The sequence below is a fragment of the Agaricus bisporus genome (assembly GCF_000300575.1).
Source record: "Agaricus bisporus var. bisporus H97 unplaced genomic scaffold AGABI2scaffold_5, whole genome shotgun sequence".
NCBI lineage: Eukaryota > Fungi > Basidiomycota > Agaricomycetes > Agaricales > Agaricaceae > Agaricus > Agaricus bisporus.
This window is the reverse complement of record NW_006267368.1, coordinates 800,260-824,313: the sequence shown is the minus strand read 5'-3', so window position 1 is coordinate 824,313 and position 24,054 is coordinate 800,260. Positions and strand designations below refer to the sequence as shown.

The window sequence follows — 24,054 nt, the reverse complement described above, 5'->3', positions numbered from 1 at the left end:
AACAGTCTAGAGGAATTATCCATTCGGTGCAAAGAAAAGGGGACCGAGAGTTCGTCGTGCTAACGGTGAGCACTTGCATGGTCACTCATACCTCCGTTTCTCAACAACGGTCCAGTCAACTAAAGTGTACAACTTTGCTGCACCTACCTCCGATCTTGTCCAACGCTGGCTCGACAGTCTTCAAGAGGCTCTGTTATTGCATGGGCGCAAAACTTCTCGACCACGGACTTGACTTTTTGCACGCATAACATTTACTTTTAATCCAAGCCCTACAGTTATAAACGATTAATTGTTTCCGAATGATTTTCTCTGATCCGGAAACCCAACTTAACATCCTCGTTGTTTCTTGTGTATATTGGTATTTAGTGTTCTTATCTTTATATCATGTTTTTGGGGTTTAATGGCACTTTTGTCGCTGAATCTTATGTAGTTATAATTTAAAAGCATCCTTCGTCTTGTAGCTATTCTTCATGTTCGGTATTAGATCGAAATGCAACAATTTCTCTTTAGCGTAACATAACATATCTGTATTCTTCGATTCCAGTAGATCAACGGTGATACGAAGTTAGCCGGGTGGAAGAAGACTAGCGTCCACGACTCCTCCCTGGTCAGCAAGCACCTCTTCGTCCCCGTCTGACCTGACGATAGGAGTTCTCGGCATCGCCATCAGACCTAAGAAAGAAAAATCACCTTGAACATCCTTTATGTCTGCGATTTATGAATCAAACTTACCGGTGCGGGCAGATTCTAGAATGCCAAACGGTTTTAACAAGCTCAGGAAAGCCTCCACCCTCGGAGTTTTGGCCGTCAACTCCACAATCACACTATTCTCAGCGATATCCAAAATTTTGGCTCCAAATTCTTTGGACAGGATAGATAAGGAGTGAAGATGTTGATGTTTGAGGCGGAGAGCTTCGGAAGCTGTAATTGTTGGTGCAATTTCGTGGTGAAGGACAGTATTTTGCTGCTGCTGCTGTTGTTGACTAGCACCGCGCTCAAAGTTTTCGGCGAGGGCGGCTTCGCGTTCGAGTTTGGAAGAATCGGCTCTGCGTGGATCATGGGAAGGACCGCCTTCGAGCTGTTCGTCGAGATATTCCGATCCAAGGATGGACACTTTGACCAGAAGAAGTTCACGTTGAATCACGTTTGTCTCCGTATAGTCGAGGACTGCCCAAACAGGCACCTTATAAATAGAAACAATAGGGGGGAAAAACGAAAAACGATCAACATCGCTTCAATAAGAAAAATGAAATCTTGACACCTACAAGGTCCTCCAGCTGTCTTCTGGCTTGTTCAACGACTCCGTCCTGACCGCTCAGAACAATACACATACGACTGAGGTCGCGTATCTCAGTCCGGCAAACGACGAGCGAATCGATGTTGAACCCTCTTCCAGCCAGAATACCAGACACCCGAGAGAGAACTCCTGGTTCGTTTTGTACCAAGCAATTGAGGATGTGTCTGAAAAAAATGGGAAGAGAATTTTTTATTATGTCGTTGTAAAATTAAACGTAGACTTAGTTTACTTTTTAAATGGCTGAAGGCTAGGAGGTGGAGTGTTGTAGAGGATATTGGTGACGGCTTCTTCGGCACTACGCTTCCTGGGAAGGTCCATTGCCGGTAAAGGAGGCGGGCGTACTCGATGCGAACGTTTATAATCGAGTGCTGACGTTGAGTCATCTATGGGTTTCGGGGGCTGAGGTGGTTTGATAGCGTCATTTTGCAAAGTGCGAACAGTTGAAAAGGACCGTGTCGAAACATTCTGCAATGCTCTACGGACACTACCAGTCAAGGCGCTGGCCATGGGGTGGACAGACAAAGCTAACAAGTCAAGTCTTATTTTATTTCCCTTACCACCTCATAGATGTATTGCTTATGTAAACACCGTCGAACACCTTCCGTCAACTTCCTCCTCAAGTTCTGTATGCCTGCTGTAAGACCATTCGAGCAAGCCGAACATATTCCGAAGCTTCAGCGGTGTTTTTTTCTTCTGCAGTAGAAGCTTTTTCCCAATGCGATAGTCCAGTGTCCACCAAAGTGAAAGCTTCCATCTCCGAATGTTCATCAATCCATCGGACATATTCGGCCTCCTGCCATCCATGTAAACTGTGAGGAAGTGGTATGGGAGATCGCACAATAATGTGATGTAACACAATCAGCGTGGGTAATCCAGCTGTATATTTGGGTGATGTTAACTGGTCATTCTCGAGGAATAACAGAGGCCTATGTGTAATCAGACATCAAATCGGTTTTGACCATTTTCTGAAGAGACATACCGCATCGCGCGAAGCGCTTTGTACTCACTCCCCACTGTCTCTAGCCCGCCGGCTTTGTGACTTTGTGGAGAGTCAACCATGAAGGTATTCAAAGCAAATTCCACCTCCGTCATATCACTTGTCAGCTGAAGTTTACCCCTTTCCCCAAGTGGCTTAACTATTGACGCGTGCAAGAGGAACGTCTTTATCACGTAATTTACGATAGAGGCAGACCTTGACATAAAGTTTTCACTACTTAGTCGACGAAGCAGTAAAGTAATAACGCACCATGATTTACTGACATCTCCGATATCATATTGACTGAGGACCTCAGACTTGAAGAAACCCAATTTTTCGGTCAATTCCTTGGTGTATAAACTTGACCGACCCATGCCGGCAAGTGGATCCACAGACTTGCCAAAATCAATCCGATGTAAACTGGCTATGATCGCCCCCAGATCCCGACGGATGGCTGATAACAATGGGTCTGTCAGCCGCTCATACAAGTGATAGATATTCTATATGGCAAGGGGATAGATGTGAGTCAATTAGCCGCCTGTGTTCCGGGTGAATTCCGACCTGGATATATGATCGAAGTATGTCATAAACGTATTTTGAATATTCCCCTTCCAGTTTTGACAGCCCCATCCAGCAGTGATATAAGAAACTTGCAACTTGAGCGTTATTGAATTGCTGTTGAGAAGCTGTTGCCCCAATGAAAGAAAATGCCGACCGGTCTATCAATACCTACGTAACCCAAGACTGTTAGTGCCTTGATAAGGAAACGAGTGACAGGTAGAGTACATACCAAATTCTCGGCTCTCGAAAGCATGATATCTAAGGCGGACGATGTAATCTTAGCGACTGCCTTGACGAGGAGTGGATCGAACCGAGCCGCATCAAGCTCATTTGCCATAGCACGTGCAACATTCACTCCTTCTATGGACCCGGGAGGCGCTCGTGCGCCTCTAGAAAATACTTGGCCTATTACTTCATTTAGTTTGTTAGTGGATTTTGACAGGTAGAGGGATTCTATATTCGAGATAGACCGTAACACTAGGACAGTTTCCGGACTATAGAGCAGGAAATATGCATCAGCAGCGAATACAGTACAAGTCTGCACCACAAAATTGACTCGCCTTTGAACCATACTGGTGTACATGGTGTCTGCGTGAACAGCTATCTTGGCAAAGAATTCGTGAAACAGCCTCAGCAATCTGGGATATCCGTTGCTAAGGGAGTTTTGAAGAAACGTAGACGCTGAGAGAGAGAGAACCCATGTTGATCGAAAAGATTGCAATTGAAACTGATAAGATACCTTTAAAGCTGTCTCGGACATGCTTCTCCAAAAATCGAGCTAGGGATATCCAGAAAATTGCACTGGGTTTATTCTCGAGCGACTGATAAAAAATTCTTGTGAGCAATCCTATCACTTTGACTTTTGCGCATGAATGTGGCGTAACGGACGCTAGAAAATAAATAGTGCTGACAACCTCACCTTCATGGCCTCGTCTAAGAAGACTACTTGCGTGATTGTATCTTTCTTCATCCTAAGCACTTTTTCAAGTGTGTAAACCTAACAACGAAATTAATTCAAGCTGTGACGAACAATCCATAAACAAGCCTGTCCAGGCCTGCGTCGGGCGACTGGAAAGTTTTCGTCAAGACACCTTACCCTGATACAACAATCGGTCATAGCCTCAAACATTGACTCGAGGCGAGTCCAGAGTGCAGCAGCATACTGAGGGACAGTTGTAGAGGTCGGTTCTGTTCTTACGCGAGAGCGGTATGCTGCCGGAGACTGTTGACTGGAAAGACTTGGATCTAAAAGTTGACATCTTTCGATTGGAATAGGGAAGCCAGTAGTCGAGTGTATACGAACCGTTGGCTAGAACATCCTTGGATATTTTTGAAAGATCAAACGCGCTCTGTATGCGTTCTTCCACTGCATGTGATAGATCAGAGAGTAGACCTTGGATAAGCGAAGGCAACACTCGGAGGTTATAGGCTGTTTGCAGTGATGACGCAAGGAGAGTCTGGTTCTAAAAACTTTGCATGAGAGATTGTGGAATAGGGTTCGAACCCTCTCACCAACGATTTCAAACCGCTGAGAACCATTCTCTCCATTTCTACTGTCACCCTCGTGCGAGCATCTTGAATAAAAGATTCATACGCCGCAACGGCGCTTATCGATCGCAATGAGATATCTTGTACGTCGTCCTCATCGGCCCGGCTGCTATCGTCTTCGTCCCGAATGGTCTGTGCTGGAAAATCCTCATCCAGGGTTCCTTCCAAGAGAGATACTTCATCAAAAATAATTAACAAAAGTCATGCATTTCTACAGAGAGACCTACCGAGCTCAGCAATGGTCAAGGCTGCTTTTGCAATCATTCTCTCCTTCTGGTCCCCGACTTCCACAGTTTGCTCGACCATCTTAGAGGGCTCTTCCTCTCCAGAGCCACTTCTGTCGTCTTCGGCTGCCTTGTCTTTGATCTCACTCATCTGTGCTTGAAGTCGCCTGGCCAAGATGACGAAGCGTGAGGTGCGCCGGAGGACATCAGAAGCTTGGTGAAGCTTATGCAGTCGCATGACATGGCTTTGAAGAGAGTCGTAAGGTACGTGTACCTTTACTCGCAACCTAACGAGACTCTGAGATGCATTGAGCAATGGAATCTTTCAGTAGAAATGCTCACTTTTCAGCGGAGCTATCCAGATCCTTGAGTCCTTGACGCATAAGTGAGAGTGAACTACTCATACTGTTTGCATTAGTGGCTTGTTGTAAAAGTTCTTCATGGTGCGAAGTCACCTATCGTTTGTCAGAAAAGAAGCAGATAGCGCCAGTAAGTGGGAGGGATCTACAAGATGTTTAATCTGCTTCGAAACATCATCTATTCCGAATGTCAACTTTGAAATTGCAACTGATATATCTTCTTTCGCAATAGAGTCCTGGGCGGTTGCTTTTGCTAAACTGAACGCGGACTTTGGGGCTGCCTTTGCACCAGGCTGCAAGGGATACGGCTCGCCAGCAAGAATTGCATTGGCGTAGTCATTTGGGTCAAAGTCTGTATTTGTAAAGACGGCATAGTCTACATGGAAAGATACATGAGATGCGAATAGGAACGACGCAAAAAGAAAGCGAACCAGTCATGACAGAAATCGGCAAGCAGACAGCTTCCCAAAATGGCAGTCGTGGTAAGTATATGACAACACAGCCGCACTAAACCATGGAGCGGAAAAGATGGAGCCAAATTCACCCAATGATGTATTCTATCTCCAGCTACAAGCCTCGTGTTAACCTCAGTATCTCCTTTGGCCAGAAATGCATATAACTAGATCACGATCATACCAGTCTCTTAAGAATCATGACTGCATACTACCCCCAGCGAGCGGTATCGTCTATGGATGCATACTCGAATGTCCCCGGGCCGGCAATTCGTGAGCAAGAGGCCAGTACTATCGCCATTACTTCGGTCACTCATAACGCTATATAACAGAGCCGGGCTTGAATTCTTATCGACCTCCTCCCATAGACATCGATTTGTGAGTGTCACGACTCATGACCCACATCCCAATATCGTATACAAAACAAGAATGAGTGCTCAACAAATTCCATGACGACAGGCCTTCACGTCCCTATGTGGCCGAACATCATAGCATAGGTGGGCCCCTTGGTGTAAGCCTCAGTGAAGCGAGGCAACTCTACCGTCAAGTATATTCATCAGTAAGCCAAGCGGCCATATTCCCATCGAAACACTATTCAGTAAACTCACTATATGAAGGGGAGGCGCGACGGGTTGACTTCTCTTGAACTTGGACATGCCGCTGCATACCATGCTTCCTTCACTCATCAATCCGGAGTCGTCCCCTACACGGCGAATCGGATATTGAGTTGGAACGTGAAAACCTTATCGGCCTCGCTATCGCCGAGGGTAGGTACACTAAACTCTTGTCCTTCTTCCACGTACTAATCGATATCGATTATTACAGCGTCCAGACTGAATCGTCAATTCGGTCGGGACATCGACATCAGCACATGTACTACCACATTTGAAGCCGCAGCCCGGACTGTCTGTCGGATTTTCGCTCGGGTATGTCCAATAGTGATCCCCTTCTACCGAACTCAAACTGTCCCAGGCTTTGCGAGCGTTTGATGCTGAAGACGTTGCTTATTCCCATAACGCAACAGATCCCTACACAAACACTCCCGCATATGAAGACGTTGAAATGATTCAACGGCCGCGCTCCCGCGCTGTCAGAGGCCGTTCTCGATCTTTCACTCCTCATCCTACCTTTGCTGATGCCGCTACTGTGATACCAGGTGTGGGGTCAGGTTACAATGCCGACAGAATGTCAGGATACAACACTAACAGAATTCCTTTAAATGCATCCTATTCTGATACTCCCTTCTCGGGCTCTCGTTATCCTCCAACGCCCTACCCCGGCAGTAGCCCGGTCACACAATACCCTTCAACGCCTGTATCATACACTACGTCACCATATACAGGATCGGGAGCTATGGCTACCTCATATCCAAGGACAGCTCCATCGAATACCCTGTTGCCTCAGGTGTACCAAGCACCATCATACTCAGGCTATGCAAGTGGGACCACAATCCCTGCATCTGGGCGGAGGAGTGCCTCTTCTCAACCAGCATACATGGTCCCGCCTGCACAAGCTAGCTATACCACTTCTTCATACGGCTATCCTACTATTCAGCCTGAACAAGCCACTGTCATTTATCAGCCAAGGAAGCATCGTCACCGTCATCATCATCGTCGTCGTCACCATTCCCACGGCAGATAGACGACTGGATCAAAGCCAATGAGTCTCTACTGTCTTTGTTCGTTTGTCGTACTCGCTGAACTGTCTCGTGGGATAGTGAGCCGAGTATCAGTTCTGATTGGCAACCTGATTGTGAAAGGTACTCTGTGTTAACTTTATACATGACGTCTCTTCGAAGTGCAGAGCACGATATCTTTTCAAATTGCGAATCGAATACCTGAATTGTTGATTTCTATACTATGTCTCGTTCTTTGTTTTCGCCACGTCTGCATGCGCCAATTTCACTACGACGGCAGGCCCGAAGTTACTGCTTCTAACGGTACACAGCATCTCGGATGTAATAGAGATAATGTTAGGACACTCAGTGTCTCGTAGTCCATAGCAATACATCTAACTCTTAATTGCTCCGCTGAACTTCAGTGCGGGTTCTCCTAGCGATAAATAGCTGGTCCTCGTCTTTCCACTTTTTTTTGACACTTTTCGCTCAACCTTCCGAGAGTCGCAATTCTTCTAGCCCATTCTAACGACTTTTCATGAATCTAGTCCAAGCATCCAAGCACTAGCATGCCAAGAGGAGAAATATATTAAACTCGGACTTTTATAGCCGTTGCATTTCGGTCGGAGCTGCCGGGCGTTATCGTACGTCTGGCTAATTGCTTGAATTCTTACACGATTCCCGACCATCGATGAGATAGATACTTAGAATTCTGCCTCGATCGGTATCATTGGTGGCGTCCGCACCTAATGAGAACAAGTATCACTTATACTCAGGCTTACGAAACTATTCGGGTGTTCGAGAATCTACCACCAAAATAACTCTCACCGAAGTCAGTCGTATGACCAATGGCACCACGATTGTCGTTGACATTGTACTGGCCTTACTTTCCCCCTTTGGGTATGCAATTTTTCTACCCCTCAAATCTAACGAGACATCCGCAGAATCACCGGGCTGATCGGCGGATTCGGAAAGAAAAAGGGACTCATTGAGACCTGTGCTTCGGGGTCCTTCTCGGCCACCAGATGTTTGCTTTCGCGCTCGGAGCGTATGCGGTGCATCGCATGTTTAAGAGACTCATCAGAATATACGAGCGACTAGCAAAGTGGTTCGAAAGATGAGCTGTCAAAGATTGTCAGAAGAGGATATGCTTGCGAATGGTTTCCTTCCCAGTGCATGGTTGCCGCAGTTGAGTGATGAAGATGAAACCAAAGCTGTGGTAAAAGATAACGAAATCTGATAAACTTGATCATACGTTGTGCCCAAAAAAGTGATCAATCAAAAGATATATCAATTTCTTGTGCGATCGGTACCAGGTGACCGTAATAGCTAGCGTTTACAAGTAACAGAGCACTTCATATTCCTGTCAAGCAAGCTTAGCGTCCAACGATGGCAGATAATCACTACGAGTGGTGACACGTACTTTGACACACTTCTCTTTGCCATCATATGGAATATAGGCCCCTAAATTGAAAAACTGAGTGTAGATCGAGTGTGCTCCATCAATAAACTTACCATCCAGCCTCTCACTAACCTTGCCAGGGTGTTTAGCACCCTTGTGAAAGGCTCTAGCAATATAAAGGCGAGTGTGATCATTTTCATATCCACCTTCCACAGGTGTGGCACCGAGAGAGGCAAGATCCAAAGAATTCCCAGTCTGGACCCATTTCAAGCCTCGCATATCACCAAGGAGAATTTCGTATTTATCGAGCTGGGAAACATCATGAGCGCAATCAGCTCTACTGGCAGGAAAAACCATACGTGATGTTCATCCTCCTTGTACCCGATGACTGCGCCTTTTTTGAAGACATCTGAAGCCTTCCCAATCTCTGGAAGGAAGAAAGGTAAACCGACATTGTCTTACAGTAACATGCATGTACGACTCACGGACACCACCCTTCATGTTCATGAAGTATTCAATTTAGTATTTAGGCCAACACACAGTGGAAGACTTACATCGCAATAGGCCCGGCAAATGTAAAGGTTCCAGTTGTGTTCCGTCCCGACCAGAATTGCTTGCTCGGGAATGTGCTTTCCTTCGTTATAGACCCAAGTTGCGGGTCCCTGAGGTCCCTTGGCACGAAATTCCTCGGCTCGACTTCTAGCGGCGTTGGCCCACGCTTCAAAACTATCATGCTAAAGCTCATTAGTATGTCGCAGAGCCCCCTCGTAACGATTATGTACGTACAGCCTCTTCTTTGTGTTGATGATGCTTCCAGGCGGCAAAGGCTCCGCCAAGGAGCCCTGCTCCGAGGGCTACGCCCCCACCGACCTATTCAAATCGTAGGGAACCGCATTAGACACCATGGTTATCAGATATCGGGGTTTCGAATTCACCTCAAGAGCTTGCTTTTGACTTTCCGTGATGTTGCCAAACCAGTTCTTTTTCTCTTTGCTGTCGGAGTGCTGCGGGGCTATGTGTGTTGTTAGACGATATTTTTCAAACGGCTCAGATGTCACCTTGCTCCTGCTTTCCATAATCATAACATGTTTTCTGGGGTTGTTGGGGTTGGCATTCTTGCTGCTGTTGATATTGTCCTTGCTGATGATGACGGTGCGGAAGTTTACCCCACAAGGCTGGCGTGCGATCAGGCGCCCAATCAGACTAAGGTGAGGAAGAAGAAAAAAGAAACACTTGAGTTTTGCTGGTGAGCCTGCGAACCAGCGCGTTTCACACCTGAGAAGAATGGGCCTGTATGATCTTGTATTCGTCGCCTGAGTGAGGGATGAGCACCTTGGATTCAATAGGAGTTGAGAGGCGCCGCACCGTTGTATTCAACAACGTCACCCAGGTTGTACTGGGTTCCAGGTTCCCAAGATCTAGTCATTGTTCTGAAGTGGAGATGGATGGGGAGCTAACATCGAACACGAGCCCAAAGGGGTCTTATATAGCCTTGGAGGGGTATCGATAAAGGATTATCACGACAACTGTACTTGAACGAGTTTGGTAGATCGATAAAGATTGGGTTCGATATGAATGGACGAAATTGGCTTGGGGGTGTATGCAATCGACACGTTGCTAAAGTTAATTTCTTACACACCTTGCCTCTGATAAAGGATTTGTATTTCTTACTGGTACCGTAGCCCAGTGTCGCATTTTTAGTATTGGTTTGCTTGTAGTGGTATAGAATGCAGATTTTTGCTTTCTTCTAAAAAAAAAGCGCTTGACGCGTGACTCATTCTGTGACTCCGCGTGAGCTAACCTCCATCTTTAACTTCCCCTCCATCCCAAACCAATTCCATGTCTGGACCAGCTGCTTCCGCAGGAGCTTCAAAGCTCCAATCTTTTATGAACCACCCGGCCGGTACACCTACCCCAAGCTACTTTTTCGCTTTGCTCATCTTTGGCAGGTCCTAAAACCGTGTTTTTCTGGGCTCCTGTGATGAAATGGTGCTTGGTTGCTGCTGGGCTCAAGGACTTGTCACGGCCGGCAGATAAGCTCAGCGTTTCTCAAAACGTCGGTGCGTGTTGTTCAATAGTTCTATCTCGTCATAGGCTTAGGATTCTGGTCCTTTCAGCGCTGGCTACCACAGGCTTTATCTGGGTGAGATATTCTCTCGTCATCATTCCAGTCAACTATAGCCTGGCTGCCGTACGTACCTTGTCCGTCTCGCGAAACTACCACTCAATTTCTGTTAGGTGAATTTTTGTGTTGGGCTATCGGGCCTTACCCAGTTGGGGCGTATCGCACAGTACGTGACAATTAATTAATACTTCGTTCGTGCACTCATATTTCGTGTTGCAAAGCTATCGGTACAATAACCCCGATGCCGCCAAATCCCCATGAAAACCATTTTTATATACCACTACGTTAAATATATGTTCAATTGCTCCTATGCTGGCGACTAAATCCCAAGAAACAATGCAAAGCCATTTAAACGAACCTATACAAATTCCAGTCACCTCGAGGATGCTTTTCCAGCTCTTTTATCTTGTGCAAAAGTGTTCTGCTTGGCATGTTGGCTCGAACTTGAGCTTGATGGACTACCTCGCTTCAGGTCTGACCACCAAGAGCCCCTTAACATCTGAGCAGCGACCCCATATAGATTCTCCATCAGGATATCAACGTCAGAGCTTTCACTCGGCTCCTGTTGATCTGCATTATACTGCCATTCCCGATGACGATCGAAACTATCCCAAGGTTTTGGCTTTTTGACAGTGTTCTGCAGAGGGGGCGAGCCTCCCCTGCGACTCATTCTTTCGCCGCCGACAGCATTGCGGTCCTGCCCATTTAACCTATCCAAAGCAAAACTAGCCAAGTGCGAGACAAGACCGGAGGATGAAACGCCGGTCTGGCTCTGCGTTGCTCCAATGTACCAACTCGCAGCTGCGACAAGAGTACCGAGAATGATTCCCCACTTTAAGAACCAGAAACTAGTACGAATCATCCATGATGTTGTACGATAGATACTGATAAGTGCGAGATAGGCAGTGAGGAGAGTGAGGATGGGCGGCAAGACTGTCGGCAGGTCCCATTCCGAGGGACTCGTAGAGAGAAGGGGTGCCAGAAGGTTGAGGAGGGCGTATAGAAGAGTGAGGGCATAAGACAGAATGTTGAGAAGAAGGGAGAATAATGGATGCGGGAGAGTGTCCGCGAGGTAGGAGAGGACTGGCTCGAATAATGCAGGCAGGTCAAAGTCCATCGTGTCCATCGTGAGCGCTGAGCGCGACGGCGATGACGACCTCAGCTGCCGTGGCACGCTATTAGAATCACGTGATGAGAAAATACTGTTTGGTGCCCTTTGGTGCTTTTCCTGACAGCCGTCAAAAGGGAGCCAAACTGAAGGGTCAGACAACGCTAACCAAATTTAGTCAGTCACCTTCCTGATTCAGGCCGTGTTTTGATCATCAATTGTAGTTTCGAAGTGACCGCATCTTTGCTGTCACGCATCGAAAAATAGTCTCCATGTCACATTTTTTGTCATTCCGGGCAATTTCCGATTTGATGACCCTATTTGGACGGTGAAACTGGGGTTCATTCGTTTTCAACCAATGGATGTCCTCGGCCCATCGGCTATAGCCGCAACTCCGTGGCAGGCTTCCTTTTAAGGTGTCCTTCCTGTGTTGCGCCGAAAGATTCCAATAAATCCGTAACCTGAGAATAAAATCAACAAGTGCAAACAGACCGTATATAAGTTTCGTTCATTAATACTCAGTTTCCCCCACTCCACTTTAGCCCCATCTCCCTCCAGCCTCCCGCCCATATATCCGTCGTCTGTATCCACCCCGTCAATTCGTTTCAATGGCTTTAAAGCGTAAATTTGAAGTTGAAGCCGATGATGTCCTCCCTGTGCGCGCCATTCCTCACTCTATGCGCCTGTCATTCACCCTATAACCCTATACCACCTAGTCTAAAAAGCAACTCAAGCTCGTTCCCTTCCCAAATGTCGAGTTCGACAACGACGTTGCCATGGCGGATGTCGAGCCGCTATATCCCGAGACCTTCCATATGCGGCTGTCCTCTGATGCGAGTTCGACGTCATCCAATGGGTCCAACTCGCCAGTGTTGGAATCGCGTATGTGCCATAAATATGTATCTTTTGACGTTCGAAGTTTACCATACTTTCTAGCATCGTATCCTGCTTTCAACATATATCCTTTGCCGTTTTTCAATGACGATGGCAGTGTACAATCTAATTCTCATAGTTACTCACATTACGCAAACCAGTCACTCGACCACCATGCCGGTCTACTTCAGCCATTGAGTGGTTTTCGTCACCATGGGTGCGTTACAGCATTTTTGCACTACTGTAACTGCGTGCTGACTTTGCGCATCAGATCTGCGTGTTCTCAAATCCCGAAACTACGCATTGCCTGTTCATCGGGACTCAATGGCCAACGAACTATGTGGAGCTTCTGTGAACAGTGCGGTGCCATTTCGATGGTCGAAGCCGACTAGATAAAACAAAAGGATTGCTAATCACTTCCAGAAACAAACGCCTTGCATCACTTCTACCTTGTTTTCTTCCCCTATCATTATTCCTATTCCTCTCTGCCACTTTCTCCTCTCTTGCAGCTTGCGGGGCCGTGCTCGAATTTCAAATTCATCAAACTACATACCTGCTTCCGATCACGGACCTTTCCATATCAGACACAACTAACAATTTAACATTTTCCTTATTCTCGGCGACACCTTACTCCACCAAGGACGTCCAATGTCATTCAACTATTTCAGGCCTTTCCGAATCCAGTTATGCGCGAATGGTTGGCGACTGTCTGCTTTTTCTCCTCACTGCTTGTAATTAGTTTGTTCATGTGCGTGTGTAATATATTGCTTTGCTGTGTCATTTGGACCCAGGCTCGGGCCTGACCGATCTCGATATGCGCACAGGGCTATGCTTACCTTTGAGCCGCTGTTAACCAATTCCGATACCGGTCATATATCACGTGATACTTGACACTCTTGCGATTCTTCGGCTTGCCAGTGCTTGCTGGAACTTCTGGAGCATAAGCAATCTAATATCTAGAACTTCGGTTTATCTATTGATTTCTACAGCTTGATTCAAGATGACCTATTTTTCCGCTTCTTACTGGACGAATCAGGGCAACGGAGGATATAACTGTTGAGGAATATCAACAGGGACAAAGGCAATACTACCATGCAACTTGCTCGTACCGTTGACTTATTGATTGCCTCGCCGCGAATGTTTTCATACGAACTCGGAGTTACTTTGTGGTCTTTCCAAGCAACACACTTGTTCCGGGATCTCTCCCCTGCTCGCAGCTCTATTACAATTCTAACTCTCATATCAGCAGCCATCGGTAAACAAACTCGCCGGGAGCTTCCATACTCGGCATGCCCCACATTCTCTGGCACGCTTCCTCTGAACCCAGTCACACAATGCTCGACCGGAGCTACTGACACCACTGCAACTAACATTACTTGCTCACGTCTGTACCCTCAGAGGTCTCCTAACCTCGTCGCTAAAGCCATACACAAAAACCCGGTAAAAGAGAAGATTTCCAGTTAGGGAAGAGGACAGATCTTTCCTGTGTTGTACAGTTCAATCATCCTCAATACTACGGGATGCTACGAGTAAGAGAATTTGAAAAATTGAACCTGGCACCTAACCGTGATCGTTGGCTAGCTTCTATCCGAATCCTGAAACTTCAAACATCAAAATATGGAGCTGATATCAATTCCGTAATGTTGGATTACAAAACGTCGTCCAGTAATGTTTAGTCCATTCAAAAGCTCATAGCTGCGGCCGGCGGGCTCGCTCACTGACTAACTATACCTTCACCGATTTCTCTCATTCTTATCCCTTTGAAGGATGGCAAATACCTTATCGCGATAATTGTACATTTGCAAAAAACCGAATCGGCTTTGCTACTGGGACAGCTTTCCCGCTCCAACATCAATCAAGGAAATCCACCTTCCCAAAGGGTTTTTCAGGAATCAGAACAACTCCGATTTTTGAATTGGTCAAATCGTTCCAATGTTTCGTTTTACTGCTTGTCCGCTGGTTCTCTAATCGGTTGATACCCTAAAAGTTTAGGTTAGTTTCGCGACGTATCACATGTTGATCTTGAATTTGATCAACGACCGGCGGGAAGTGGGATAGCACAATATGATGTCATCCACCGTAACAAACATCAGCGCCTTGAATCTGCGAGAGCCACGGTCATCTTTGCACCACTCCTATTCCGGCTAACGTGGAACAATGGATCCCTCCTATAAAACGAGAAACGATGTTTCTTCGTTCTTTCACCTCCCTATCCTCCTTCCATGACACTTCCTTCCTCCGACTCAAATCTTCTTTCCACCAATGACCCAGGTCACACAATAGAGAAGGCGTCTCCGACCAAAAAAAATGATTCTACCCTCTCTCTTGCCGAGACTGCGAGGTCTTCCAAGAAAGATGAAATCGACTTCCTGAATGCCAAACTAGCTAATCCGCTGGCGGGTCTATCTCATGAACAATTGATGGAAGATGGCAAAGCGTTCGCTACGAGGTATGGTCTTGAGGACCTGTCCGAGCTTTTCAAGAAGGGCGCTCTGGTCGCCAAAGATCCCCTCGCTTTTGAAGACTTATCTCTCCTTACCGAAGAGGAGAAACAAGCGCTCCGCGAGGAGGTGTCGAATAAGTGGAAACAACCCAAGATGCTCTACTACCTCGTTATCCTGTGCTCAGGCAAGTCGTCTGTATCTGTGACTACGCTATGGTTTCATGTTAATATCCAACTCAGTGGCTGCCGCCGTTCAAGGCGTTAGTATTCTCGTTTCATTTTTCAAAACCACTGACCGAGATGTTCTCAGATGGACGAATCCGTCATTAACGGCGCCAACCTCTTCTTCGCGCCCCAATTCGGAATTGAACCGCGGGGAGGAACGGCCGAGCAGAATTCAAGAAACCAGTGGATTTTGGGACTTGTCAACTCTGCACCATACGTGGGTTGCCCTGTCACCTCTTTCTGTAATTTTTTTTTAATCGCGCGCACGTAGTTATGTTGTGCTGTACTTGGCTGCTGGTTGACCGGACCGGTGAGTGCTTCTCGAGCACGAAGAACTATATCTGATACAAATTCCCATAGCTCAACAGAATGTTCGGAAGAAGGGGAACTATTTTTATCACCGCCTTTTTTTCTTTCATCACATGCATATGGCAAGGCGTTACGAACTCGTGGCCTCATTTATTCGTCGCGCGCTTCATTCTTGGGCTCGGGATTGGCCCGAAGAGTTCCACTGTTCCGGTGTACGTTGCGGAATGTAAGTGTAATTATAAGGAGTTATCAACAATCAAGCTATTCGTGAACCATTTAAATAATATTCGGCTCGGATAGGTGCCCCTCCGTCTATTCGCGGTGCGCTGGTCATGATGTGGTACGTGTAACCTGATATGATTTACTTCTGAGGTCTCACGCTCCAATGAACTAGGCAAACATGGACCGCTTTCGGTATAATGCTTGGCTTCGTCATGGACTTAGCCTTTTTCAAAGTCCCCAATACCACTCATATAACTGGCCTGAACTGGCGACTGATGCTTGGAAGCGTATGTTATGTCCACATATTTACCTTCTATTGTTCTGAGCCTGTTTCATAGGCTGGCGTTCCAGCACTCTTCATTGTGGTTCAAGTATTCTTCGTTCCTGAGTCGCCTCGTTGGCTACTTTCGAAGGGAAGATATCGGGATGCCTATGAATCTTTATGCTCTGTTCGCATGCATCCTATCCAAGCTGCTAGGGATTTATACTGTAGGTGGATCCACTGTCGTGTTCTACCGTGGCTCATGAGCGCAGATATGAACGTCCTGCTTGAAGCAGAAAATGAGATGCAAAGACATGGAAGCCGATTCTTTGAACTCTTTACCGTGCCCAGGAATCGACGAGCAACATTAGCTTCTTTCATAGTAATGTTCATGTAAGTGCAGTTTTTCTCGATGGTGCCACTTCAACTGATGGTTTGAATCTAGGCAACAATTGTAAGTTGCTCTCACCTTTAACCTATTTCGCAACGTCGATGTCTCAAAATACCTTTCTAGTTGTGGTGTCAATGTCATTGCCTATTACTCTGTGTGTATCATTGTCCATCTCTGGAATTTTCGCGACATTAACACATCGATCTAGTCCGAAATATTTGCGGATGCGCATTTTTCCCAAATTCAAGCACTATTGGCATCGTTTGGGTTTGGAGCAATCAACTTTGTGTTCGCTTTCCCAGCGGTCTATACCATCGATACTTTTGGAAGACGAAATCTGTTGTTGACAACCTTTCCTCTGATGGCCCTATTCCTCTTAATGACCGGATTCTCTTTGTGAGTGCACGTAATTTGGATAGCTCGAAAACCTAACTAGGAGGCAGTTGGATACCGGAGTCATCCCAGGCCCGCCTGGCAATGATCTCGTTGGGCATTTATCTTTTCGGGATGGCCTATTCTCCAGGAGAGGGCCCGGTCCCTTTTACGGTTAGCGGTTTGGATTCCAACCTTCAATTGACATCTGACAAGATTCTAGTATTCCGCTGAGGCATTCCCTCTCTATGTCCGAGATATCGGGATGAGTCTAGCCACCGCCACTTTGTGGTTCTTGTAAGGCGTTCAATTGCAACTTTATCGGATGTTTTTCATCATTCATACAGTAATTTCATTATTGCAATAACGTTTCCTCGGCTTCTCGGTGCTTTCAAACCTCAAGGTAATGATTGTCCCAGCGGAGATCTTGGACCGAGCTAAACAAATTTTCTAGGTGCTTTTGGATGGTATGCGGGCTGGAAGTACGTTGAAGTATCCGTTCAGTCAACGTTATCTGACTGTTTGAACTCTTATTTTACACAGTATGATTGGCTTTTTGGCAGTGTTATTGTTTGTTCCGGAAACAAAGGCCTTATCGTTGGAGGAACTCGATCAAGGTTCAGTGAATCATTCTGTATTCAATATGGAAGTACTAACCATTTCAACAGTATTTAGCGTCCCTACACGAGTGCACGCGGCGTATCAAGTGAAAGCTTTACCCCGCAACATCAAAAAGTACATATTTCGTATGAATGTCCCGGATGTCCCCCCTCTATATGAGCATGAGAGAGCAATGCAAGGAATGAGTACCGACGCGAAGACTAGCATGAAGACTGTGTAGAGACAAGTTTTGTAATCCCATCGGGACCGATCCACCATGTATGATATCTTATATACCAGATGTTATCTATGTGTGCTTCTTTTGTATAGTAGTAGTAAAGCCTCGGATGTACGACTTTAGATGCTAATGGTTCAATAACATGGAATTGGTTTACTCATGCAGATGCCTATGCGCCGCGTAGACAACTAAGTTTGTCATTGAGTTTCGGCAGCATCGACAGCCAAATGCGGTCAGGTTGAGTACCAGCAGGCGCCCTTGGGAAAATCTGAAGCATCTACTCGCAGCCAGTAAGTATTGCCTAACGCGGCAACAGCACGGTAGAGGCCACCTGATGACCGAACTTCGTCAATGAAAGAATCGTGAGAACTTTACCTGATTTGAGGAAGCCAATGTCGAATCGCGCTTGGTTCAAGGTCGTCCTTGTCCAACATCTCCTCCTCCAGGAATACAGCAGATCGAGATGAGCCAGACGACAACTTTACATTACGAGGCGCCATGTGAGCAATGCAACGAATTTATATCATTTCATTTTCTTGCTCATCAAACAATTGTAGGGCCCGTGCATAGTCTAGACTGGTGCAAAACACCGGCTCCAGGCCAACAGGCGCGCCACAAAACTGCCTTTCGCATGGGTATCGCATCTTTCATAGACGATTATCAGAACTACATCGCTGTCATCGGACTACAAGATGAGCATGTACTTGTCGAGGACGATTTTACGGATTATCCGGATTTTGTCACCCTTGCGGAGACGTACCATGGTTATCCAGCCACAAGTTTACAATGGCAACCTAGTTCTGCCGCGAGCCATACTTGGTCACAGAAATCAAGCAACACAGAATTTCTCGCAACAACCGCCGACGCGCTCCGTGTCTGGGAGTACAGCAATGATGGAACAGCAGATGTATCAAGCTACGTCGGACGGCAGCCCAACAATCCCGGGAACCACAGTCTAAAGATGAAGATAGCTCTTTCTGGAGTACGTATACTCAGATGAACTTAAATTTCACACTATCATGTTCATTACATCGACAGCAATCCAAAGTTCAGAGCCAGTCCACTGGCGCTCCCTTGACCAACTTCTCTTGGAATGAAAAATCACCTAGCCTAATAGTCACTTCTTCAATTGACACAACATGCACTGTTTGGAATATCGATACGTCGACTGCAATCACCCAACTTATTGCACATGATCGGGAGGTGTATGATGTTGCATGGCTTCCAGGATCAACCGATATATTCGTTTCGGTGGGCGCGGATGGTAGTCTTCGAGCCTTTGACCTTCGTGCTCTAGACCATTCAACTATCCTATATGAGACGCCTGCTCCGAAGAACCTACCACCGCCTTCTGTCTCTCCTTCTGCATCAGCCCGTCCCCCAACTTCTCCCCTCCTCAGAATTGCGTTCAATCCTCTAGATTCAAATTATATGTCAACATTCCATATGGATGGCTGTGACATTCAAATTCTCGATATGCGGAGTCCGGGTCATCCTGTGATGGAGTTGAGGGGGCATATTGCTCCAATAAATGCAATCGGCTGGGGCTCCGCAGAGCAACCTCTACTTGCCACGGCGGGTGAGTTATTTATTGTGTGTTTGTTTGTCGGGTTTGAACAATATGAGCAGCGGACGATTGTCAAGTGCTTCTCTGGGATCTTATGGATCATGCTCAAGCTAGTGCAGTTTCACCGCGAAATCCAACATCACGTATCAACTCCCCTCGACCAGATAGCAAAAAGAAAATCATCACGGATCCTGTGATGTGTTATACTGCTCCAGGTCAAATCACAAATCTGGCTTGGTCGCCACCTATTCAAGGGATGACGCTTCCTAACGGTCTGACAACAAGTACGGGGGAATGGGTGGCAATTTGCTCCGGAAAAAATATCAAGGCACTCAAGGTGTAGTCGTCATCCTTGTCAAGTTTTTGCGTCTCAATGTTGTGCATGTATATCGAATTTTGTGATACCCTTGGTGCAAAGGTTGGATTGGACTTTTATTATTCGTAAAACATTCCGTTTGCGCATGTACTTAGACTTGAAGGACTAGCAATTCTTCTTGTCTTTTTCTTTTCGGTCGTGTTCTTGAGTTGCTGCGGTGATCTTCCGAACCGATCGAGCCAAAAGGGCTGGCGTATTGAAGATCAGCATTGAAGAGAGGGTTGATATTGCGGAAAACACCTACTAAATGGTGTAATCAACCACAAGCCATTCAGACCGACGAAGTACACCCAAAAATACAAGAATTCGGGGCGACTGTCGGGACAACCTTGGATGACGGTCGTACTGTAATATAGTGCGTTTCCGTAGATATGCGCGAAGGAAACCAGTGCGGCACAGACATGGCGCGAAGGGAACCGATGGGCTGTTGCTATTGCTGTGTAGAGGCACAAAGGACCCCATATGAACTATATGCAGTTCGATACACATGAGTTAATTGTTTTTGAGTCATGGCTTAGTGAAGGAACTCACCGCCGTGATTGTCTCGATTGCAATAATGAAAGGATCAGAGTGGAGGTACCTCGAGTCGGATTTCGCATATTCTTTCCATTCTTGAGAGATGAAATCTGAAAGAGAGGCAAGGGCCTGGTGATTCAGGACAAAGTGTCCTGTAAGGGAATGTGTTCTTTCAGTAATTGTTGCCGACGCGTCAAGAATTTGAAGGATATGGGCACACCCTCGAATATGATGTGGATGCAGCCACCTGTATGAATTTTCTAGCCTTGCGGACGTGTAAGTTGAGGAGAGCTGAGACTCACAAGTGATAAACCAAAGGGATATTAATCGCTCAGTCAATGTCAGTTTTTTAGGAGCGAGCCATGCGAATGTGGAAAGGACTATGGCGGACAAAGCGATCAACCAGGCTCCGATGAGTTCGTTGGCAGAACGTGTGTTTGGCGCGTAGTTTTCTAGAATTAAACCTTGGGGGTAGTATGGATGTGAAGAAGGATTCATGATCATGAAGCGCGAGGGTGTAGTATCACGCTATAATTGGAGGTGACACCTCGGAGTCGCTCTCGAACAATGTCACTCTGGTTCATCCTCCTCGGTTTCGCTGTTCACCTTGCGTTGGCATCTACCATCCCGTCTCCACGGCCACTTGTTCTCTGGCATGGTTTGGGTAGGAATGAGTCCTTGGGAATACAGAGTAGCATTTGCCCTTAGCTAATTTCCTCGCGCAGGGGATTCGCATTCCTCACCCGGAATGCTTGAATTTATGAACCTCATCAAGGAGATACACCCCGGAATCTTCGTCCATTCCATATTTATTTCGGAAGACCTGAATGAAGACAAGAAAGCTGGTTTCGTATGACAGCCGCGTCTTTCAAAGTTATTCTACTGATTATCGAGAAATGGGTGCATGTAGTACGGAAACGTTCTTGAGCAGCTGGAATTTGTGGCAGATCAGCTCGCCGCCATACCAGAACTGGAAGCTGGATTCGACGCGGTGGGCCTCTCGCAAGGTTTGTCCAGCTACTCTATGTGTACTGTTAAGCTAGTATTGAAACAAAGAAGGTGGTCAATTCTTGCGAGCATATGTCGAATGTTACAATAATCCACCCGTCAATAACCTCATCACGTTTGGCTCTCAACACATGGGTATCTCTGATATACCAATATGCAGACCGTTCGATTTTCTATGTCAGATTGCTCGAAAGGCAGCCAAGAGAGCGGTTTATAGTACCTGGGCTCAAGAAAATCTGATTCAGGTGAGCGTTGGCGTTGGTGACCTGAAGATGATTAATTCTTATGTCCTATAGGCCCAGTATTATCGTGATCCAAATAATTATGCATCATATCTCCACGCGAACCACTTCCTTCCATACGTCAACAATGAAATCGAGGAAGCGCGCAATCAGACTTATGCACGCAACTTTGCTTCCCTGAGTAACCTCGTGCTGGTCATGTTTACAGAAGACAAGTTGGTGGTGCCAAAAGAGAGCTCCTGGTTCGGATATGAAGAATTGAGAGACAGCGTTGTGTCCGACGCGTCGGATCAGCAGCGCTTCTTAGCAATGGACAAGAAGATCATTCCGATGAGGGAACAACCGCTGTATATTGAAGATTGGATAGGATTGCGGGAGCTGGATGAGCGCGGGGCGGTTGTTTTTTCCGAGTGCGTTGGCGAGCACATGGAGATGGGAGACTGCTGGGAAGAGCTGATTGTCGAGTACACGGGAGGGAGTCTGTAGAATAAAAGAATAGTGTAGTAGCACGTGACCGGGTGTCTTGGCCTCAACACGCTATGGACGCCTCCTCCACCGCGCCGCCGTTCCCCAGGCTGAGAGTCTCCCGGGCCGCCCCCGACAGAGGCAACTACTCCACCGCCTCATCCTCGCTCGCCGGCCCGTCGCGTCTGGCCGAATTCACCCAGCTCGTCGATCTCCATCTCAGCGACATGCACAATACTGATGAAGACGACGAGCAGGATCAATATCCCACTCCCAAAATGAACACTGCGGCCCCTCTCACGCCTTCTTCCGCGACACCCACTCCAAACCTCGCTGGCCGCCTTCGCCAGCTCATCCAACTTGTTCCAAATGGTTCTGCCTCTCAGAATACGCCTCTTGTCCAAAGGCCGCCCTCTCCCACTTTTCACGAGTCCGACTTTGAAGGCGAACATTCCGAGGCTGGATACAGCAATGCTCGCGAGTCAGTGCGTGGCATTTTTAGCAAGGCTCTCCGAGAACCTGGCGATACCCCTCAGAAGGACAGGACAAGGAAGTATCCTGATGATACCTCTAGTCGAGTCGATCTCAAGGATTGGTCTGATGTGAAAGGGAAACAAAGAAGTCTCGGTGACGACGAGAACGCATGTAAGTTCCGTATTCTTCGATGTTCTTCGTGTGCTTACGGCAATCCTACGCCAGCGAGCTCTATACCGCGTCCCATAAACTCTTCTCATCGGTCTTTACGCGGTTCCAATACCATAGATTCACTTCTTAAATCCATCTCAGGTGCGCGGACTGTATTCATACTTTAATTGCTGCTTACTCTCCAAGCAGCTGACGATAGCGACGACCCCCAGGAGTTCCCGCAAACCCGACGACGGATGAATCCCCCGAATGCGACCATGACATCCCAATCTCTTCATATCTCTCAGAACTCGGGTTTTCAGCAACATTCAAGTCTGTATACCCACTTCTTCAACTTTTGCGCAATATTAATCCCTTTTACCCCCCGCTAGACCTACTGGATCAAGACTCGGAGATGCACCGAGCGTTTGGGGCATTCGAAAGCTCCGACGAGTCTTTGATACAACCTCGGAAATTCCGTATGTAATTTGTATATCGATTGTGACGCTATCCAAACTTCTGGTTATTAGGTGGAATGAACAATCAGCTGTCTACTGCATCCACCGCGTCTACAACACCGGGGCCACCGGGTGTAGAGAATCCAAGGTATCCCAACAAAAGTCTCGAATCGACCACCCCAAGTAAGTCGGTTCATGTCGCCGTCAAACTTCTCTTAACTGTATTATAGCTCAAGGAGGACGGCGGACTTCGCTAACAAAAACCTTGACACCTCCAGTAAAACATAAAACGTCTTCTTCCCTCCAATTGTCGGACCAGTCCAGTGCTATGTCCGTTTCTGATTGTGAGTTGATATATCTGGTCTGGATCCCAATACTCATGGAAAACAGACACCGAAAGAGTTAAGGAAATGGAACGCGAAAGAAACCGCGAGCGAGAGCGAGAGTGGAATAAACGGCTTCCAAAAAGTTCTCGCCCTGGCAGTAGCTCATCCTTTCATTCCCCTTGGCCCGAACAGCGGTCACGGACATCGAGTGTCTCGAGTATGGAACAGGTCAGGTCAGGCTCCCCTCATTCGACCAATTCCTTAGACTCGACTGGAAAGAGGGTCAGAGTCAGAACAATATCTGGAATGAATGAGCGTCCACGGGTCGTTTCAGCAGGTAATCGGCCTAGCTCCGTGCTCTCGAATAACTCTGCTTCATCCTTGCGGAGGCATAATTCCTTAACCACTGGGACTGGGATTGAATCCCCTGATTCTAAAGGCCCAGGTACTGAGGTGGTACTTGAACGTGAAAGGAACTGGAATGCTCCACGCCCGAAGTGGCACAGACGCTCTCTTCCCAATACACCCGATCGTCCTGTAACACCTGTGAATCAATCACCGAGCGGGCATCGAAATGAATACAAGACATCCTCAACTACCCCCAAGGACACATCCAACATCCCTCATTCTAATATAAAGTCTCCCACTACAAGACGACATTCACAAGCGGGCTTGGTACCTCTTTCTCCATCTCCAGCTGAAAAACGAAGTACCACTCCGGTTTCAATCGGGAGGCATTCGCAGTTCTCGAAGTCTCCTGGGACACCGTCACAACTCAAGTCCCAAATACCTAGGTTCACCTCTCCTGGCCGGCGACGTTCGCAGCCATCTTCGAACCAGTACAATGCAGAAACACCTAGAAATGTTTCC

The 24,054-nt window shown here is 46.9% G+C and overlaps 10 protein-coding genes across 10 annotated transcripts; 7 read left to right on the top strand and 3 right to left on the bottom strand.

The window, feature by feature from the left end:
* Positions 1–565: 565 nt before the first annotated feature.
* Positions 566–4,688, bottom strand: AGABI2DRAFT_150780 (hypothetical protein; the record flags this gene model as incomplete). The annotated part of the gene is made up of 15 exons (XM_006460889.1): positions 566–672; positions 733–1,183; positions 1,266–1,461; positions 1,527–1,762; positions 1,941–2,223; positions 2,277–2,773; positions 2,835–3,002; positions 3,064–3,328; positions 3,395–3,515; positions 3,574–3,655; positions 3,754–3,831; positions 3,931–4,079; positions 4,138–4,297; positions 4,347–4,558; positions 4,610–4,688. 15 exons carry the CDS (start codon positions 4,686–4,688, stop codon positions 566–568), a joined length of 3,084 nt encoding a protein of 1,027 aa, XP_006460952.1.
* A 929-nt stretch (positions 4,689–5,617) lies between these two features.
* On the top strand, positions 5,618–7,058 carry AGABI2DRAFT_117871 (hypothetical protein; the record flags this gene model as incomplete). Its single annotated transcript, XM_006460888.1, has 5 exons — positions 5,618–5,690; positions 5,750–5,795; positions 6,114–6,184; positions 6,243–6,343; positions 6,390–7,058. The coding sequence occupies 5 exons, from the start codon at positions 5,618–5,620 to the stop codon at positions 7,056–7,058; spliced, it is 960 nt and encodes a 319-aa protein (XP_006460951.1).
* A 1,180-nt stretch (positions 7,059–8,238) lies between these two features.
* On the bottom strand, positions 8,239–9,889 carry AGABI2DRAFT_136031 (hypothetical protein). The gene is made up of 11 exons (XM_006460887.1): positions 9,800–9,889; positions 9,710–9,747; positions 9,493–9,637; positions 9,370–9,446; positions 9,221–9,304; positions 8,989–9,168; positions 8,920–8,929; positions 8,794–8,861; positions 8,548–8,743; positions 8,456–8,496; positions 8,239–8,395 (listed from the first exon to the last, which is right to left on the bottom strand). Exons 1-11 carry the CDS (start codon positions 9,858–9,860, stop codon positions 8,369–8,371), a joined length of 927 nt encoding a protein of 308 aa, XP_006460950.1. The 5' UTR covers positions 9,861–9,889; the 3' UTR covers positions 8,239–8,368.
* Positions 9,890–10,223: 334 nt separating this feature from the next.
* On the top strand, positions 10,224–11,693 carry AGABI2DRAFT_192522 (hypothetical protein). Its single transcript, XM_006460886.1, has 5 exons — positions 10,224–10,337; positions 10,384–10,494; positions 10,552–10,625; positions 10,673–10,725; positions 10,781–11,693. The coding sequence occupies exons 1-5, from the start codon at positions 10,274–10,276 to the stop codon at positions 10,818–10,820; spliced, it is 342 nt and encodes a 113-aa protein (XP_006460949.1). The 5' UTR covers positions 10,224–10,273; the 3' UTR covers positions 10,821–11,693.
* Positions 11,694–12,443: 750 nt separating this feature from the next.
* Positions 12,444–12,932, top strand: AGABI2DRAFT_150774 (hypothetical protein; the record flags this gene model as incomplete). The annotated part of the gene is made up of 3 exons (XM_006460885.1): positions 12,444–12,549; positions 12,604–12,757; positions 12,812–12,932. The coding sequence occupies 3 exons, from the start codon at positions 12,444–12,446 to the stop codon at positions 12,930–12,932; spliced, it is 381 nt and encodes a 126-aa protein (XP_006460948.1).
* A 1,659-nt stretch (positions 12,933–14,591) lies between these two features.
* AGABI2DRAFT_185281 (hypothetical protein) lies at positions 14,592–17,761 on the top strand. The gene is made up of 18 exons (XM_006460884.1): positions 14,592–14,811; positions 14,926–15,168; positions 15,224–15,243; positions 15,294–15,425; positions 15,480–15,518; positions 15,569–15,743; positions 15,818–15,857; positions 15,912–16,026; positions 16,078–16,228; positions 16,274–16,394; positions 16,516–16,546; positions 16,601–16,788; positions 16,836–16,938; positions 16,988–17,061; positions 17,112–17,167; positions 17,219–17,246; positions 17,308–17,381; positions 17,433–17,761. Exons 1-18 carry the CDS (start codon positions 14,763–14,765, stop codon positions 17,603–17,605), a joined length of 1,812 nt encoding a protein of 603 aa, XP_006460947.1. The 5' UTR covers positions 14,592–14,762; the 3' UTR covers positions 17,606–17,761.
* A 225-nt stretch (positions 17,762–17,986) lies between these two features.
* On the top strand, positions 17,987–19,977 carry AGABI2DRAFT_192518 (hypothetical protein). The gene is made up of 5 exons (XM_006460883.1): positions 17,987–18,102; positions 18,160–18,584; positions 18,641–19,181; positions 19,232–19,733; positions 19,790–19,977. The coding sequence occupies exons 1-4, from the start codon at positions 18,066–18,068 to the stop codon at positions 19,510–19,512; spliced, it is 1,284 nt and encodes a 427-aa protein (XP_006460946.1). The 5' UTR covers positions 17,987–18,065; the 3' UTR covers positions 19,513–19,733; positions 19,790–19,977.
* Positions 19,978–20,076: 99 nt separating this feature from the next.
* On the top strand, positions 20,077–20,590 carry AGABI2DRAFT_136024 (hypothetical protein). The gene is made up of 3 exons (XM_006460882.1): positions 20,077–20,213; positions 20,282–20,308; positions 20,364–20,590. Exons 2-3 carry the CDS (start codon positions 20,290–20,292, stop codon positions 20,507–20,509), a joined length of 165 nt encoding a protein of 54 aa, XP_006460945.1. The 5' UTR covers positions 20,077–20,213; positions 20,282–20,289; the 3' UTR covers positions 20,510–20,590.
* A 32-nt stretch (positions 20,591–20,622) lies between these two features.
* AGABI2DRAFT_192516 (hypothetical protein) lies at positions 20,623–21,886 on the top strand. Its single transcript, XM_006460881.1, has 5 exons — positions 20,623–20,725; positions 20,787–20,911; positions 20,972–21,068; positions 21,121–21,314; positions 21,366–21,886. Exons 1-5 carry the CDS (start codon positions 20,629–20,631, stop codon positions 21,795–21,797), a joined length of 945 nt encoding a protein of 314 aa, XP_006460944.1. The 5' UTR covers positions 20,623–20,628; the 3' UTR covers positions 21,798–21,886.
* A 633-nt stretch (positions 21,887–22,519) lies between these two features.
* On the bottom strand, positions 22,520–22,891 carry AGABI2DRAFT_136022 (hypothetical protein). The gene is made up of 3 exons (XM_006460880.1): positions 22,793–22,891; positions 22,611–22,733; positions 22,520–22,562 (listed from the first exon to the last, which is right to left on the bottom strand). Exons 1-3 carry the CDS (start codon positions 22,835–22,837, stop codon positions 22,548–22,550), a joined length of 183 nt encoding a protein of 60 aa, XP_006460943.1. The 5' UTR covers positions 22,838–22,891; the 3' UTR covers positions 22,520–22,547.
* Positions 22,892–24,054: the final 1,163 nt, after the last annotated feature.

Excerpts from the sequence above, each read along its gene's own strand:
- AGABI2DRAFT_136031 (XM_006460887.1), bottom strand. The coding sequence starts at position 9,860 with ATGACTAGATCTTGGGAACCTGGAACCCAGTACAACCTGGGTGACGTT. Across the intron at positions 8,497-8,547 it reads GGTTAGTGAGAGGCTGGATG|GGGCCTATATTCCATATGAT; the intron begins GTAAGTTTATTG and ends TTTTCAATTTAG. Across the intron at positions 8,396-8,455 it reads GCAAAGAGAAGTGTGTCAAA|GAATATGAAGTGCTCTGTTA; the intron begins GTACGTGTCACC and ends CTTGCTTGACAG.
- AGABI2DRAFT_192522 (XM_006460886.1), top strand. The coding sequence starts at position 10,274 with ATGTCTGGACCAGCTGCTTCCGCAGGAGCTTCAAAGCTCCAATCTTTT. Across the intron at positions 10,495-10,551 it reads CAGCGTTTCTCAAAACGTCG|CGCTGGCTACCACAGGCTTT; the intron begins GTGCGTGTTGTT and ends TGGTCCTTTCAG. Across the intron at positions 10,726-10,780 it reads CAGTTGGGGCGTATCGCACA|CTATCGGTACAATAACCCCG; the intron begins GTACGTGACAAT and ends CGTGTTGCAAAG.
- AGABI2DRAFT_185281 (XM_006460884.1), top strand. The coding sequence starts at position 14,763 with ATGACACTTCCTTCCTCCGACTCAAATCTTCTTTCCACCAATGACCCA. Across the intron at positions 15,426-15,479 it reads TTGTCAACTCTGCACCATAC|TTATGTTGTGCTGTACTTGG; the intron begins GTGGGTTGCCCT and ends GCGCGCACGTAG. Across the intron at positions 15,519-15,568 it reads GCTGCTGGTTGACCGGACCG|CTCAACAGAATGTTCGGAAG; the intron begins GTGAGTGCTTCT and ends AAATTCCCATAG.
- AGABI2DRAFT_192518 (XM_006460883.1), top strand. The coding sequence starts at position 18,066 with ATGAGCCAGACGACAACTTTACATTACGAGGCGCCAT. Across the intron at positions 18,103-18,159 it reads TTTACATTACGAGGCGCCAT|GGCCCGTGCATAGTCTAGAC; the intron begins GTGAGCAATGCA and ends AAACAATTGTAG. Across the intron at positions 19,182-19,231 it reads ACCTCTACTTGCCACGGCGG|CGGACGATTGTCAAGTGCTT; the intron begins GTGAGTTATTTA and ends CAATATGAGCAG.
- AGABI2DRAFT_192516 (XM_006460881.1), top strand. The coding sequence starts at position 20,629 with ATGTCACTCTGGTTCATCCTCCTCGGTTTCGCTGTTCACCTTGCGTTG. Across the intron at positions 21,069-21,120 it reads CGCGGTGGGCCTCTCGCAAG|GTGGTCAATTCTTGCGAGCA; the intron begins GTTTGTCCAGCT and ends GAAACAAAGAAG. Across the intron at positions 21,315-21,365 it reads CTCAAGAAAATCTGATTCAG|GCCCAGTATTATCGTGATCC; the intron begins GTGAGCGTTGGC and ends TATGTCCTATAG.
- AGABI2DRAFT_136022 (XM_006460880.1), bottom strand. The coding sequence starts at position 22,837 with ATGCCCCAAACGCTCGGTGCATCTCCGAGTCTTGATCCAGTAGGT. Across the intron at positions 22,734-22,792 it reads CGAGTCTTGATCCAGTAGGT|TTGAATGTTGCTGAAAACCC; the intron begins CTAGCGGGGGGT and ends GGGTATACAGAC.